General features: G+C 38.4%; 1 protein-coding gene and 1 pseudogene across 1 annotated transcript; both read right to left on the bottom strand.

The window, feature by feature from the left end:
* Window positions 1-6,177: 6,177 nt before the first annotated feature.
* Window positions 6,178-10,227, bottom strand: LOC118842049 (annotated as a pseudogene).
* Window positions 10,228-11,690: 1,463 nt separating this feature from the next.
* LOC118842952 (protocadherin beta-15-like) lies at window positions 11,691-14,141 on the bottom strand. Its single transcript, XM_036750301.1, has one exon. The coding sequence runs from the start codon at window positions 14,139-14,141 to the stop codon at window positions 11,778-11,780; it is 2,364 nt and encodes a 787-aa protein (XP_036606196.1). The 3' UTR covers window positions 11,691-11,777.
* Between the last annotated feature and the right edge of the window lie 2,536 nt (window positions 14,142-16,677).

The raw sequence follows: 16,677 nt of genomic DNA, 5'->3' as shown, positions 1-16,677 counted from the left end.
ATTGAGGACTTGCCCTACGAAAAATTGGGTTAAAATCCTGTCTTTGACATTTATTACATGTGTGGCTGTGAGCAAGTAATTTAAGCTTCCTGAGCTTCAAAAAACTTTCTGAGGATATGAGATAAAGATATTTTAAAGGTCTGCATCACTGAGGGAATTCCCACACCAACAAACTGAAAAGTTCTTAACTTATTGGGATAATTTCTCAGAGATGAATACCAAAATCATGGAATTAATTTATGATATAATACAAGGATCTGACTTTTGAGAACAATCCTGTCCAGCCAAGGCCAATATCAATGTCTATAGACAAAATATGTGGAAAAGTAAAAAAAAATGACTATTTGGAGGACATACTTCAACAAAGAATAGTTACTGATGCACAGAAAGAAAAAAATACCTAGCATCTACATGATGCTAAAATAGATAGTTGAATAAAATGTTATTCAGAACCAAAATTTTTATTTGTTTAAACAAAATCACCTATTTTAACTTGGTTTTATCCTTTATTGAGTGGAAATTAGTTCAACTAAACTCCGGTTTTCATTGTTCATTCAGACTTTCCCCTTGATTTTTTGCTCAGTTCTTCATTCCACTTTACGAGTGATGGTAAAGTCTGAAGGAAAAAAGTAATTAAACAATGTTGGTAAAAAGTAATATTTATGTCTTTTTCAGGTTTATAGAAGTCATTAAGGGTAGTGCTTGAGAAGGTTAGCAGGAATAGTTTTGAGAAGATAAATATGTTAATTGTCTATACTGGACCTGAAATTCCAGCAGATATGTAATTAGCTTCAAGAATTAGAATTTGTAAGTTGTGAGCCAACGGTCAGATACACTTCATACTAGTAACTCTGGGATGATGTTGCTGTCTTCTAGTATCCTGAAATGTTGATTTGCATCCAAATTGTCCACAATTTCTGGTGCCCCTCTTGTTCCTCTACAGGGGAAGGTCATTGAATGAGACTCCAAAGACAATAAGGACAAAGGAGGAAATAACCTGAAAGGGCATGAACTTGAGTGAATTCCTTAGCTGAGTATTGGAGCTGCATATAGACTTCAGAGAAACCATCTTTTAGGTCACTGTAGTTAATTGTCATTCAACAGTACCACCAACCTTTGCTCGAGGGCCTCTCTCACTGATGAGTTTCATTCCCTGTTATGGGCCCACACAGTGATGAGTCTGGGGATCCATGGACTTGAGTAGCTGTCAGGAAAGTGAGGAATTCTGCCCCAAGTCCCCATCCATAGCCACCACCTTGGTAACCAAATAACTTGTCTCTATCCCCAAGAAGCAGGTCATTTCAGGGAGATGTGCTATTCTGATATGGGTAAAACACCAAATGAGAGTTGTTATTATCATTCAGAACTACAACCTGAACCAGCACCTGGCACAGAGCCAGTAAGTTGCCATCAGTCACCCTTCCAGAGAGATGAAGAGTTTGGATTTCTCATTTTAAAAAGTTTCCTATTATGAGTTGATGTAACCAAAAAATGACACATCTCCAATAGGAGAGGCAGCAAGGTGAAGTTTGTAGGCTACCTGTATAGACACTGGTGAGTTTTCATCGGAGATGAGCACTGACATTATGCTGTTTTGAGTCTAGGCACCTCCCAAACTGATATAATAATAATGATGTTTTAGTCAGCCAGGCTCTCTGTACTCTGCTGCCTCTGTTATGAGGGTACAGAAGTTCCTGAACTCTCATTTCAGGGAAAAAGGGAGACATTCCTGGATAGAGCAAATGATCCTCCCATTGTTCTTTGAATCTAGATCATGTATGTAAAATGCAGTCACTACAGTCAATCAAGTTCTCAAAAGTAAGACTGGTCAATGACGATATGGTCTTTTTCTGTGAAGATGTTTAATCTTCTGACCTTTTACTCAAGATGAAAACCATACATTTTCTTGAAAAGGCCCCAAGGTCTATGGCTTCAATAAATATGCCATATATCTGAATTGCCTCTTTTCAGTCAGATCTCTTCAGAGATAGGGTTTTTCTTCAAATGTTTTGACTAACTTCATCCCAAGCTTGGAACATAGCTATGCCTCTTCAGATATATGAGTCTAACTCTGTAGCCAGGACACAAAGAAATAGCCAATGGAACCATTTCAAGGTATCCACATTCCATACTATGACTGAGTAAACATAGGGGAATTTTCAGTGATATCCCCAGCCTCATAGTCAGAGAGTTCCCCACACCTGAGTAGAGACCTACTATCTATGGTTGTAAGAGTTAAAATCCTATTTAGGCTGTTCTTTCTGATCCAGTCCTTTAATAGTTTCAGGAACTTTTCTGCCATCCTTGAGGTTGAGTATTTGAAGGAGTGGGAGTTAGTACTGTCTGCTCAGTTTCAGATTCTGTTCATTCAATATTCATGTCCTGGGTAGTCTTTAGTAAATACATCTTTGTCATCATTCCTGATACTTTCAGGAGCATCTCCATATCCAAGAATATAGTAGAATTATTATTTATGCCCAGCACTTATAGTTCAGCCTGAAAAAAGTGCAATTAGTTTTCCCATAAGTTTTGGAAAGGTATCAGGCTGTGATCTGAGGTGCCATGAAGCTCTTTCCCGTACAGTTTCTCCCTTAGAACTAAATCTCCTACATTATACACAACCGCAGATATATGGATTCTGTGAGGACCAACCCTGACAGACTTTGCTCTTCTCAGCAACACAAGGTACAAAGACAACTCCAAAGGACTCACGATGGAGAATGCTATTTACATCCAGATAAAGAACTATGAAATATGAATGCAGATTGAGGCACACTTCATGCTAGCCTTTCCCCCCCCCCCGCTTTTTTTCTTTTTCCCTCTTTTGTTTTTGTTTTTGGGTTGGTTTTTTTTGTTTGGTCCTGTTTCTTCTTTCTCATGATTCATTTCATTGATCACAATTCTTCTCCATCACTTGACCAGTGTGTAAATTAATTCAATGTGAAGTTATACATGGAAGTTATATGGGATTCCATGCCATCTTGGGGAGGAAGGAGGGGAGGGAGAGAAGAAAATCTGGAACTCAAAATTATGTAGAACTGAGTGTTGTAAACTAAAAATTAAAAAAAATTAAAATAAAAAAACCAAAAAAAAAAGAACTAAATCTCCTGTCCTCTGATTCAATTGGAAATATTGCTTGCTACTGCTAGAGACTACCCCTATCCCCACCTCCACCCACTCCCACCACGTTTGCCACTAATAGCCCCAAAGCTTTGGCCATATTGGCCATAAAGGCAACTCTTCTTATTTCCCCAGGTATTGAATGCTGAATTTCCCAGCTCTAAAGTTGCCAGAGATCAGAACAGTGCAATAAGGAATATCAATTATCTGTTCAATTGTGCATTGGTGAAGAGCATGTAAACTTTTCAAGAACAGAGACTCCAGGTACAATCAACAACCTTCTTCCCAGGAACCTGATCTAATTATTTTTGGTTGAAGGAATTCAGAGATCCTGATTTTTTTATGGGTAACTTTTCATCCCCACGAAACCTTACAAAACATTTTCTTTTAATCGTGTCCTTCAAATTCTATCTTCTTTGGGTAATGTAGTGTCCTGTATTTCCAGTCCTTTAAATTACCTTCTTAATCTACAGTGTCTCCACATTATGTAACTGAGAAATTACACATTTTAAATCTGTTTCAGTAATAACATGTCAAAGTTCATTTGGATAATTTAAATTTTATGTTCAAAATTTTGTAATATTAATATTTGTCTTGAATTTAATTCACCTGAGCAATAATTACTTGAGAGCAGTATTTTTTTACACTTCACAGATGCATTTGAACAGTCTGTATGTAATTATGCAATTTACTCTAGAAATATACTTGTACATATATACATACATATATGTCATTACAAATTTCTTTTTAGCTTCTATTTCAAAGTATCTTTTTTATTGTATATTAGGAATTTCTGAGAGTAGAGGACATAGGGATTTTTTAAAATACAAACATGAATTTCCTAAATTATATTCTATGGTAAGATTTCAAAAAAAAGATTACTACTCATTTTAAGTTACTTCTTTTACTACTCTTTAAATCACATTATTTATTAAGTGCTCAAAACAATGTTGATGTCTGAACTTAAAACATTCTTGGGGGAGAGGGGAGAGGAGAAATATTTTTCCAATCCTAAATTGAGTCCAAATTTATCTTTACAAAATGAAAGTATTATTATGGCACGCCAAGTTTTAGAATTGAAGGGATCTTGTACATAACTTTGGGAATTACTTAATACAAAGCAAAATAATTAAATTTGTTGAAAACAATAAACTCTATAACTTTAAAAACTTTTAATACTCAAAATTCCTTACTGTTACTGTAATAGCTGGTTTTGCATGATTTAAAATTGAATTCATAAGATTTTCATACATTCCATAATTTTTCATCTTGAAGCTGTACTTAACACATTGGATGTCATAAGCAGTATATTTATCTATGGGGTTGAAATCAGATAAATTCATTTCATTATCTGTGTGGTGATGTAAAGCAATTTTATAATGTCCCTTTTTCTGTAGTTCTGAAACAATTCTGCTATGCAGTACATCAATATATATGTCAGAATTTTAATTTTCTAAATGGATAAAAATCTCCAGTACTGCTTGAAGTAAAAAAAATATTCTAAACAGTTTTGGTGGATCTTTTACAATGTGAAGATATCCAGATAACTCAGGCTTCCCTGTAATCTTTCTGATGATGGTTTTGCTATAGCCTTCAATGAAAAAGTGAGCTTCATTAGTTAAAATTAACTTTTTCCAATATCTGAAATTTCAGTGCTTGTATTATTGTCTTGCCTATAATAAATATTTGTTCTTCATACCATTGGTTAGCAGTAATTTCCCACCTCCAGTGTTCTTACTATTCTTCCAACTTCCAGAAGCTTATCATGAGCTGTTAAGAAATTAATAACTACCCCTCCAAAGGATAGGTCCCTTTGAATGTCTGTTTTTTTCCTCAGAATTCATGGGGGGGGGGGTTCTGAAATAACGGATCAGTTTGTGTGTGTGTGTGTGTATGTGTGTGTTTAAATTCAACCGCATATTCATTTACAATTCAATGTGATTGATTCTTTTTCGTTGTCAACTTATGTGATCTTTGAAATGTTTGACTTTTCAACATCAACAGACACTGTAATATCTCTAAGTTATTGAAGCATGTTTTTTAAGAGCTGCAACTTTTGTTCATTCCTTGGAGCAATAGCCATTCTTAAAAACCATAGCGTTTAAAACACAAAGTCAGTAATGAAATATTCATGTACACCGTGAAATTCAGCACTCAACTGATAGAAAACTAAAGTTCAGGTTAATCCAATTTTATCTGGTAGAGGTCAGGCATTCTGACCTAGCTTATAGCAGAAGCACACAGACCTAGCCATTACTGTTACAAAATGAAACCATATCAAAATTATTGGTCATCTCAATGAATTGGCACACTACTGTAGCTCATGCAGTTGAAATTATTTATCATTACAGGTGGTGAAACTAAGGCCAGAGTTGCTTGAAGATATATCAGGCTTTTATACAATTAAGATCAGGTCCAGGAAGAACTCAATTGAAATATCTATGTATCTTTATTAATACAAGCCAGTACAAGCTCCCATTTTTCTCTACCTTTGCTATGGTACAACCAGTTTTAGTTTCACAACAGATATTCCTCTTACAAGGCCATTTAATTTTAAATTTTTCTTGCAATTTCTGAAAATGAAACAAAAAATAATGACAGAGAGCTTATTTTTGAGAACAATAAATCATTTATGAGAGATATTTGAACAGATATCATAGCATTGTGGGTAGAATGCTGTACACAGGATCAGAAAGAGCTAGGTTTAATCCCTGCCTTTGAGGTTGACTACCTTTTTGAGCACGAGCAAATCTCTTCACCTTGTTGAACCTAGGGGACTATCATTTACACAGACTGTGTTCTTGGAGTTCCCAAACCTGGTAAATCACAAGCCTTTCATGTATTGACATCATTTTCAGAAGAAAGTACTAAAATAATGGAATTAATCTATTATTTAAAGCAGGCAACTCACTTCTGAGATTAACATATTAAAGAAGTAAACATCTGCATAGATAACAGACCCATAAACCCAAACCTATGAAGTAAAAGGTGAACATACAGATATTTTAAAAAGAATACAGAAGTAATGAAATTGATCAATAACAGGAAAAAAATCTAATTTTAAAAATATGAGAGGAAAGATAATTCTGCTTTCCACTCTATTCCTTGAAGGTTGAATATAATTAAAAAGTCAACATTGGCAAGCAAACTATGTAGAATGTAAGAACACTACGTCTTCAATTTGTTAGCTAGCTAAAATTTCTCCTTAAGGAAAATCCCCAGTAAAAAGTTTTCCTGTCTGTCAATAAGCTCTATGATGTGAATCCAGTACTGACTATCAGAAATCAAATTGCTGACCACATAGGTAAAGATTACAGATCCAAGAAATCTCAGTATCTAAGTAGCTAGTCACAGACATGCCAAAGAAATGCCAAAAATTTACACAATTTACATATTAAATACAAGTTGAAGAATTTCTACATTTAACTAAGCATAGAGGTGTTTTGGAAGAGTTGATCTGCCTCTGAGTCCCTGCCAGAGACTAAAGGCGTGGAAAATTGGCTTCAGAAACTTGAAATCACTGTTCCCAGAGCTGGGGGTCAAACACACCTCATACTGGTAGCTCCGGGATAGGGTCCCAGTGCCATTGACATCCACGAAGTGACCTGAAAATCGGCAGTTGGGTCCTAAGCGATCAATTTATGATGTCTTCCTTTTGCTCCACAGCCTTATGGAAATGAACAGGATGACAGAGGCCAGGAACAGAAAGAAGACAGAAACCAAAGAAATGGTCAAGCAGATTGTAAGGGAATCACTCTGTGGCTCATCTTTGGGCTCATCTGGAAGCTTCACAAAAGGTTCAGAGAATCTATCCACTAAGAGTACATTCAGTGTGGCCATCGTGAACAGAGGCGGCTCCCCATTGTCCTTCACCAGCACCAAGAGTCTTTGCTTGATGGTATCTCTGTCACTGATGGGCCTTACTGTGTGCACTTCCCCATTATGAGCCTGCACAGTGAAAAGTCCTGGGTCCGTGGCTTTTAGCAATTGGTAGGAAAGCCAGGAATTCTGTCCAGAGTCCTGACCCACAGCCACAGCCTTGATGACGAGATAACCTGGCTTTGCTGCCCTAGGCACCAGGTCATTGCAGGGAACCGTGCCATTCTGCAGTGGGTACAGCACGAAGGGAGAGTTATCATTCTCATCCTGAACCACAATTCTAACCACAGCCTGGCTGCTCAGGGCTGGGGAGCCTCCATCAGTCGCCCTCACAGTGAATTGTAAAGTTTGGATAGCTTCATAATCCAGAGATCTCAGGGAGTAGAAATGTCCGTTGTCTGAGTTGATGGAGACATAGGAAAAAGGGGGCAGATCTCCAGTCTCTGGAGGTTGCAGGGCATAAGTGACTTTTGTGTTGGTCCCTGAATCATTGTCGCTGGCACTGATGCTGCCGATGTGGAGAGTGGGGCTGTTGTTCTCCCGGAGATAGAGGATGTACACTGTCTGAATAAACACTGGAGGGTTGTCGTTAATGTCAGAAATTAACACTGTGATGTTGTGCTGTTTTCAGTCTTGGGAACCCCAAATCCATGATGTTGTACTCAGCTTTGCTCTCCCTGTCTAGAGCTCCCTCAGTTATTATTGAGTAGAAGTTTGTCAAGTGAGGTTTCAAGGAGAAAGGAAGATCCTCTTGAATAGAACAAATCATCGTTCCATTTTCCCCGGAGTCACGATCTCTGATGATGAAAACAGCGACCACACTCTCAGGAATGTTCTCTGGAATAGAACTGGTTAGTGACAACATAGTCAGTTCTGGGAAATTGTCCTTCAGATCCATCACTTGGACCAAAACAGTTCATTTTCCTGAAAGGGCCCCAATGTCTGTGGCCTCAATATCCACCTCATACTTCTGAGTGCCTCAAAATCCACTTGTTTTTTCAGTCGAATCTCTCCTGAGATGGTATCGACTCCAAATGTTTGACTGACTTCATCCAAAGCTTGGAATAAGGCGTAGGCTACATCCCATTTATTCCAGCGTCTAAATCTCGAGCAGAGACAGTCACTACTAGCGAGTCAATGGGGCTATTCTCTGGAATCTGCACTTGATACTTCGACTGAACAAGCAAAGGCACGTTGTCATTAATGTCCACAATGGTGACTCGCACTTGAGCTGTTCCAGACCTCAAGGGGGATCCACTACCCATGGCCATGAGGGTTAATGTGGACTCTGGTTGCTCCTCACGATCCAGAGCTTTATCCAACACCATCTCCGCCGTGTTTCTGCCATCACTGGGATGTTAGTGTGAAGGAGGAAATGTGAGTTGTGGCTGATGGTGTAGTTTTGAAGACTGTTAATGCCAACATCCAAGTCCTAAGGCATCTTTAAAGGGAAAGCAGTCCCTGGCGTGGTGCTTTCTGATATTCTCGGGAACATGTCAGGGTCTGGGAAAGTGGGTGAAGGGTCATTTATATCTCTCACCCGCAGTTCAGCCTTGAAGAGCTTCAAAGGGTTTTCCAGTAAGATCTGGAAAGGCAGCACACAGGGCTCGATAGGGCCGCAGAGCTCCTCCCGGTCCAGTTTCTCCTTTAGAAATAAATCCCCCTTGGGGCGGAGCCAAGATGGCGGCTGGTAAGCGGGAAATAGTGTGAGCTCCCTACGGAGACCCTCCAAAAACTTATAAAAAATGGCTCTGAACCAATTCTAGAATGGCAGAACCCACAAAACAGCAGAGGGAAGCAGGGCTCCAGCCCAGGACAGCCTGGATGGTCTCTGGGTGAGGTCTATCCCACACGGAGCTCGGAGCTGGGAACTGGGAGCTGAGAAATAAATCCCCTGTCTTCTGATTCAGTTCAGGTGTTGTTTGAGGACAAACTTGAAATCAATTTTGAGAAAATAAAATTATCTTAGTCATTGACACTGGACTGAAATGTCCATCAAATGATCATAATTTCTAGGTATCCATAACACTTTTGCAAAATACTTAAAATAATAGCTGAAGTAGATATGGTACAGTGCCTAGTTTAGAATATATAAAGCAAAAGATTTGATTGAATTCTATTCAATCCTATTATAAAGTTTTAATGAAAAGCAGAACAATGCTGTAGGCAAAATAAAACAGTGAACTGAGGTTACTTTAGTAACAATAACATGTGTTGACATTTTTAAAAAGGAGGTAATTTTCATAAATACTAAAAGACAGAGTAAAATGAGAATGGGATAAAAGCAAAGCAATCAATTATTTTGAAATAAAGATAACACAAAGGTCCACACAGAAGTTGACATCCATACTAGATTTTCCAGGAGCATGATTTTTTTTCCCAATACCCAAAGATTTGCCTGCATTTACTTACTATCTGAGCTTGCCATTTTAGTTCAGATATTTAAATAAAGCCTGTAGCTCAATGGATACTTTGAAAGAGTAACAGAGAGTTAAAATATTCATTTAGAGTTGGGCCAAAAATTTTTTTGAGGGGGAGAGGGTTATGGTGCAGGGATTTGTTTTGGAAAAGACTTTTTTATTAGTCTTCATTCATGTCAGAAATATCAAAATGCATAGAAAGGCACTAATGATGGAGTGCAGAACTTGGAATTAGGAAGATCTGATTTAGAATCCTGCCTCAGACACTAGCTAGTATGACATTGGGAAAGTAATTTAAACTCCCCATTTCTCAGTTTTATCTGTAAAATGAGGATAATTATAGCACCAATATCAAGAGGTTGTGAGAATCCGAAGAATTTTGTAAAATTATGTTAAGTGCTTCACAAACCTCAAGTCACTATATTAATGTTACCTATTATTTTTTAAAGTGCATTGAAAAAATTTAAACACAGTTTTACCCATGAAAGAAACTTTAGAGAATTGGGCAAGAGTATTTTGTATTTATAGGAAGTTCATCAATTTGGTATGAAGACAAGGAGTAACAAATAGAATCTATAATTTTGAAGAGTATATATTACACAAAATTATTATATGCCTCTGTTTCAAATTTGTATTGCATTATGTTGAATTGTTTTTCAAGGTAATTTTAGAAATATAGACATAGCCATTTGGAAAATAGGTTGTGTCTGAGACCAGAGTAAAAGAATAACAGGTAACACTTATATAGCACTTACTATGTGCTAGCTGCTTTACAATTATTAAGTCATTTGATTCTCACAACAACCATGGAGGCAGATTGTCCCCTCTTTACAGATGAGGAAACTGAAGCAAACAGAAGTTAAGTGACTTGTGCAGAGTCACACAGCTATTGAGGCCAGCTTTGAATACTGGTCTTCCTCACTCCCAACCTAATTCTTTATCCGCTGCACCACATTGTTGCCCCTATATAACACCATCAAAAATAGTTATATATTATTTGCAAGTGCTCAGTAGAGAAGGGAACTTAATTGATGTAGAAAGTAGCTTTCATAAAAATGAATCACTTATGAAATTAGATTCAGACCATGTATGATGGACCACAAGACACAAGACACAAGAGATGATGATAATCCATCTCTTTGCAGCAATTTTGACAAACTGAACTCACGGGACAGAAAGAAAATTCTACTTTAGTAAGAAAATAAGAAATATAGTTAACTAGAGGGAATGCCCATTTGCTTATTTGTAATACTAAGTAAGTAATGCAACACTTTATCTTAGTAAGTCTTTAACTGCTTACTACATCTTCCAAAAGATTTAAGAAAAATCATGATAAGGACGTCTTAAATAAAATCATCCGGAAAACTCAAAATATCAGAACCAGATTTGATTGGTAGTCATTCACATAGTCCATTTTCTTTTGCATGTAAGAAGAATTTCAGAGTGAGTTGAAGTTATTTACTTAAGCCTGAGAGGAAAAACACAGAGCAGAACAATGAGTTATTGCTAACTAAGGCTTCATGGGTGGGGGGAGTACCAAATTCAAACAGGGTACACCTATTTTCTTAAGTCTCATATTAAATTTCCTATTCTTTCCAACATGGTATACTAATAGTTCCAACTAGCTACTATTAATACTTTGTTGATTTTAATATTTTATTTTTTAAAAAAAGTATTTGGTTAGAGTCGTGTTAGTTAATCTGTGTTCTCAGTAAACTAACCTATGGGAAAACTACCACCCTTTAGCCATGATAAGGGCACAGTTCTCTTTCCACTTATGGTAGTAATCCAATTGTGGATAAAAGGCTTAACTGGCAGCAAAGACCCTCAGAGCCACTGGCATCATACACCCAAGCTGATAAATTAAAAGTTAAATTCACAGATAGATAAATAAGTAAAAACTATAAAGCATCCTGAATGCCAAATCTTCTGAGTTTTGCAAGAAAAAACCCCACATCTAATTAAAGAGGGAGGCAAAGCCAATTTCCATTTTACTATTTCATATAGACTGTATTTTAAATTATGTTAGGCACAAAAACATTAAACATAGTATAATTTACTGTTTCATATAGAGTATATTTTAAATGATGTTAGGCGCAAAAACACTAAACATAGTATAATAATTTATTCAACTTACTGGGTAGCTAAAATTATGTGAAGCGCAAATAACTAACAAATTTTCAGAACCATCAATAATCTGATCTTATTGATGTCAGTATTATATCATATTGTCATATCAATATATCATATTGCCATGGTCAATCAAGACTATCAAGATCAAAATTAAGTAATGAAGGACAATAGGAAACTCATTTACAATAAGATCTATTCTCTTAAGTCTTAGTTGACAATCCCTATTTAACCAAGGTTAGAGCTATTTGGAAATACTGGATATTCTTCTGATTCTCTGCCAGAGGCTTGAGGAGGTACACTAGGAATTATTGGCTTCAGGAATTTGAATTCATTGGTCCCAGATCCACTGGTCAGACATATTTCATATTGATAACTCTGGGACAGGGTACCAGAGTGACTGATGTCCATTAAGTGGTTAGGGTATGGTCCATTTGAACCAAAATGGTCATTATCTCCAGCACCCCTTTTTTTCCTCCATAGGTGCATTGCAATGAACAGTGTAACAGAGAAAAGGAAGAGAAAGGAGATGGAGGCTAGAGAAATTACTAAATGGATTGTAAGGGAGTCATCCTGAATGCTAGGTACATCAGAGAGTTTCAAATATGGCTCAGAGAAGCCATCCACAAGAAGCACATTCAGTGTAACTTCTGTGGATAGAGGTGGCTCCCCATTGTCCTTCACCAATACCAGGAGCCTCTGCTTGATGTTATCTTTGTCACTGATAGGCCTTGCTGTACACACTTCCCCATTGTGGTCCCACACAGTGAAGAGTCCTGGGTCTGTGGCCTTGAGCAGCTGGTAGGAAAGCCAGGAATTCTGCCCTGAGTCCACATCCACAGCCACTACCTTTGTCACCAGGTATCCTGGCTCTGCTGCCCTGGGTACCAGGTCATTGCAGGAAGCTGTACCATTTTGCAGAGGGTACAGCACAAAGGGAGAGTTATCATTCTCATCCAAGACCATGACCCTAACCACAGTCTGAGTGCTCAGGGCTGGGGAGCCACCATCAGTTGCCCTCACAGTGAACTGGAAAGTTTGAATGACTTCATAATCCAGGGATCTCAAGATGTAGAGATGGCCATTGTCTGAGTTGATGGAAATGTAGGAGAAGAGAGGCAGGTCTCCAGGTTCTGGAGGTTGTAGGGAATAGGTGACTTTGGCATTGGTCCCTGCATCTCTGTCACTGGCACTAATGCTGCCAATGTGCTGGGCAGGGCTGTTGTTCTCCTGGAGGTAGAGCATATACACAGTCTGAGTAAATACTGGGGGATTGTCATTGATATCCGAGACCAGGAGTGTGATGTTGTGTTCAGTTTTCAGTCTTGGTGTCCCTAAATCCATGACGGTAATGGTGATGTTGTATACAGCCCTACTCTCTCTGTCCAGTGCTCTCTCAGTTAACAAAGTGTAGAAGTTATCTATAGATGGTTTCAGAATGAAGGGGAGGTCATCTTGGATAAAGCAAACCATCCTTCCATTATCCCCTGAGTCCCGATCTCGAGTTTTGAACACGGCTACCATCGCCTCAGGCAAGTTTTCAGAGATAGAACTCGTCAGTGAAGATATGATGAGGTCTGGGGGATTGTCGTTCACATCTGTCACTTGGACCACAACAGTGCATTTTCCAGAAAGACCTCCACCATCTGTGGCTTCAATATCCACTTCATATGATTGAATTGTCTCGAAATCCAATTTTTTTCTCATCCGTACTTCTCCTGAGTTCTGAGTTACTTCAAAAGTTTGGCTAATTTCTTCAGAACGATGAAAAAGTGAATATGATATTTGTCCGTTGCTTCCTATGTCCAAGTCTCTAGCAGAGACTGTGACAACCAGAGAGCCGATGGGGCTGTTCTCAGGCACTTGGGCTTCATACCGGGACTGGATAAACACAGGGGCATTGTCATTAATGTCCAAAACTAGAACCCTCACTTCGGCGGTGCCAGACCTAGGTGGGGACCCACCGTCTAAAGCCGTTAGGGTTAATCTGATCTCTGGATACTCCTCACGATCCAAAGCTTTGTCAAGCACCAGTTCTGGGTACATATTACCTTCACCGCTGGAGCTAGTGTGAACTTGGAAATGGGAACTGGGGGAAATCGTGTAGTTCTGAATATTGTTCTCCCCTACATCCAAATCTGCAGCGTTTTTTAAAGAAAACAGAGTTCCTGGTGGGGTATTCTCAGGGATTTTCAGTAGCATTTCTTTTTCTAAGAAAGCCGGTGAATGGTCATTTATATCTTGGACCCAGAGCTCAACAGGAATAATCTGAAAGGGTTTTTCCAGTAAGATCTGAAAAGGCAGCAGACAGGGCTCGGTGGGACCACACAGCTCCTCTCGGTCCAGTTTCTCTCTCAGGAACAGATCCCCCGTCTCTAGGTTAAGCTGTAAATATTGCCGATTGTCCTCAGAGAGGACTCGGGCCCCACGGCCAGACAGCTTCCCTACCTCCAACCCCAAGGTCTTTGCCACATTAGCCACAAAGGAACCGATCTCCATTTCCTCCGCCACAGAAAACCTCCCCGTTGCTGAGCCCTCCTCACAAATCCACAATAAGATAACAAGACAAGTCACTTGCCTGTTCAGCTTCATTATGTCCTGGATGCGTAGTCCTTTCAGTTAGAGAAATTTTGCCTTTTCTTCCTAATTCCAATTGTCAGGCGTGGGTCGCTGTCTCAGGAAGCTTAGGTTTGAGCTCAGTTCCTCCTTACAAAGCTTCCCTTTGTCTGAGCTTTTTTTCCAATTCTGCTTTTGCTCTGATGGGAGACTGGGTTCTGCCTAGCCTTCTTAGTCTGCAGCGCCACCAGGTGTCTAAAAGGATAACTTAATTTTTTCCCATAAAACTAAATATAAAAGAATACTTGATGTACGGGAACTAAGGAGTCCCTCAGTTAGTGAAATTTGGGAGAGCGAAGTTTGAATTGTGATTTATTATCTTCTATGAATACTTGTAATTGTAGATATGGAAAATGATTACATTATCTCTACTAAAAAAAAAAACTATCGACCCTACTGCAACCAGATGTATTCACCTTATCACTGTTATGGATCTTCTATATTCTTAAAACAAAACAAAACAAAATTCCATTCTTTTACTGTGTGGTAGACATTGCACCTTTGACATTTGTATTTCTAACAAATATCAAGTATCTCTTTGCTGTTGTTGTTCTGCTGTGTCCAACTCTTCATCATCCCACTTGGGGTTTTCTTGTCTAAGATATGGAGTGGTGTGCTATTTTCTTCTCTGGCTCATTTGACAGATGAGGAAACTGAGCTAAACAGGGTTAAGTGACTTACCCAGGCTCACGCTGCTAGTAAGTGTCTGAGGCTAGATTTGAACTCAGGTCTTCTTGACTCTAGGCCTGGTGATTTATCCACTGTGCCACCTAGATGCCCCAGGGATCCCTTATTGCACAATAAGTCAAGAATTTGCAGAAGGCTTTGAACATACCAATCTTATAGGATTTTTGCTTTTGATTCATATATACTGGTCAGCATATATGGGGTTCCAGAACTCTGCATCAATCCATCCTAGGTGCAAGGGAGTGGTTAACACTTATTACAGTGAACACAGTAGATACTCAAACAGCAACTTACACTTTCAAAGCTAAGAAATAATATCTATGGAATGAGAAAACAGAAGTCTTAGTGTCATTCGCCTTTAATCTCTTCCTCACTCCCCTTTCATGCATGAAATAACATCACTAACCTTCCATACTGTGCAGATAATGAGCAAAATTAGGTTGAAAAAGTTTGGTCTCCTTTTCCCCTCATCTTGATTGATGGAGTATACATGAAAAGACAGATGGTAACATTGCTTTGGAAGTAAGAATATGTTGCTTTCTGTTCTTAATCCAAGCTTATTATAATCTTGAGGGAAGTTTTTTTAAGGGACAATGATAGAATGTTCACAGTAGAACAAACCGTCTTCTGTATGCACCTCCAGAGATCATATCCTGAAATGTCTCTCAGATGTAGAGCCACTGAGAATAACCACAGTTAGCCACAGAACATTAGAGAGAAAAGCTCTTTAACAACAATGAACTCCTTTCCTCCAGGGTTTCATTGTGCACATCTTCATTTTCACTCTTGATTTGACAATGATCTGAAATCCCTTACCCATGATTTGACTATAAGGGGAATTTTGACACTGCAATTATTTTGAAATCTATTTGATTCTTTAATCAGATTTTTACCAGATGTAGGGTTAAGATTACATGGTTTGAAACATTCCTTGGAATTTTGGATATCAGAGTTCTGTAGTTGTCCTCAATTTCCTTTAGCTGTGGCTACTACTTTGATAAGCAATTGGTTCCAGAAAATTCTTTCTAGAATCCAGATTTTATAACCAGTTGGGAAAAGAAAAACTCAGTGAGGTTGTCCTTAGCATACAGAGGACAAAAGTTAAGACCTTATCTGAATGAATTGTAAATTCACTTGCTTTTCTTCTTGAATTTATCTAACACTGACTCAGCAGGTGCACCTTTTATGCATATGTATAAAGAATTAGTGGAAAGAAATATGTAGTTCTGGAAAGTAATTGATCCTCAAAGCTTGTTGTCTGACATTGAAGAGAAGGAAGCTGGAAACTTGGGAAGTTCTTTCTGAGATCCATGGTTGCTATGTGCTTTGAGAGAATATTGGGGCATGGTTACCACTGTTCTGCATGTTCACCTTGGCCTAGTAGGTTTGTGAAGGCTGCTCCAGGATCAACTTATAGATTATAATTATCTGCCTGATTGCAAAGTGCCTATTGTTTCTTTCTTTTTTGCTTTTAGAAGCAAGTCTCAGGTGGCTCCAGACACCATCTTCTGCAGGAAGATATTTGATGCAAGCAGTCCCAATCATTGATATGATTTCATTTACTGAAACTTTCTCCCACTTATGTCAATACTATTAACTGCAACATGCCTATAACTTCCAGTGTCTGAAGTAAAATTTGAACCTAGGTCTTCCAGAGTACCAGTCCTAAACTCAGTTCACTGCAACATGGTCCTACCCCCATAAACAGCCAAATATAAATTAAATGTGGCTTGAAAAGATAGTGGATTTTCTAATGTTGCCAAAGCACAGAGAACTTGACAAAGACCCCACTACCAAAAGATGCAGCAAGTGTTTCCCAAACATT

Source organism: Trichosurus vulpecula, chromosome 3 (genome assembly GCF_011100635.1).
Source record: "Trichosurus vulpecula isolate mTriVul1 chromosome 3, mTriVul1.pri, whole genome shotgun sequence".
Classification (NCBI taxonomy): Eukaryota; Metazoa; Chordata; class Mammalia; order Diprotodontia; family Phalangeridae; genus Trichosurus; species Trichosurus vulpecula.
The sequence above is the reverse complement of the archived record's forward strand: the minus strand, read 5'-3'. Positions and strand labels throughout refer to the sequence as shown.

Coding starts and splice junctions, on each gene's coding strand:
- LOC118842952 (XM_036750301.1), bottom strand. CDS start 14,141: ATGAAGCTGAACAGGCAAGTGACTTGTCTTGTTATCTTATTGTGGATT.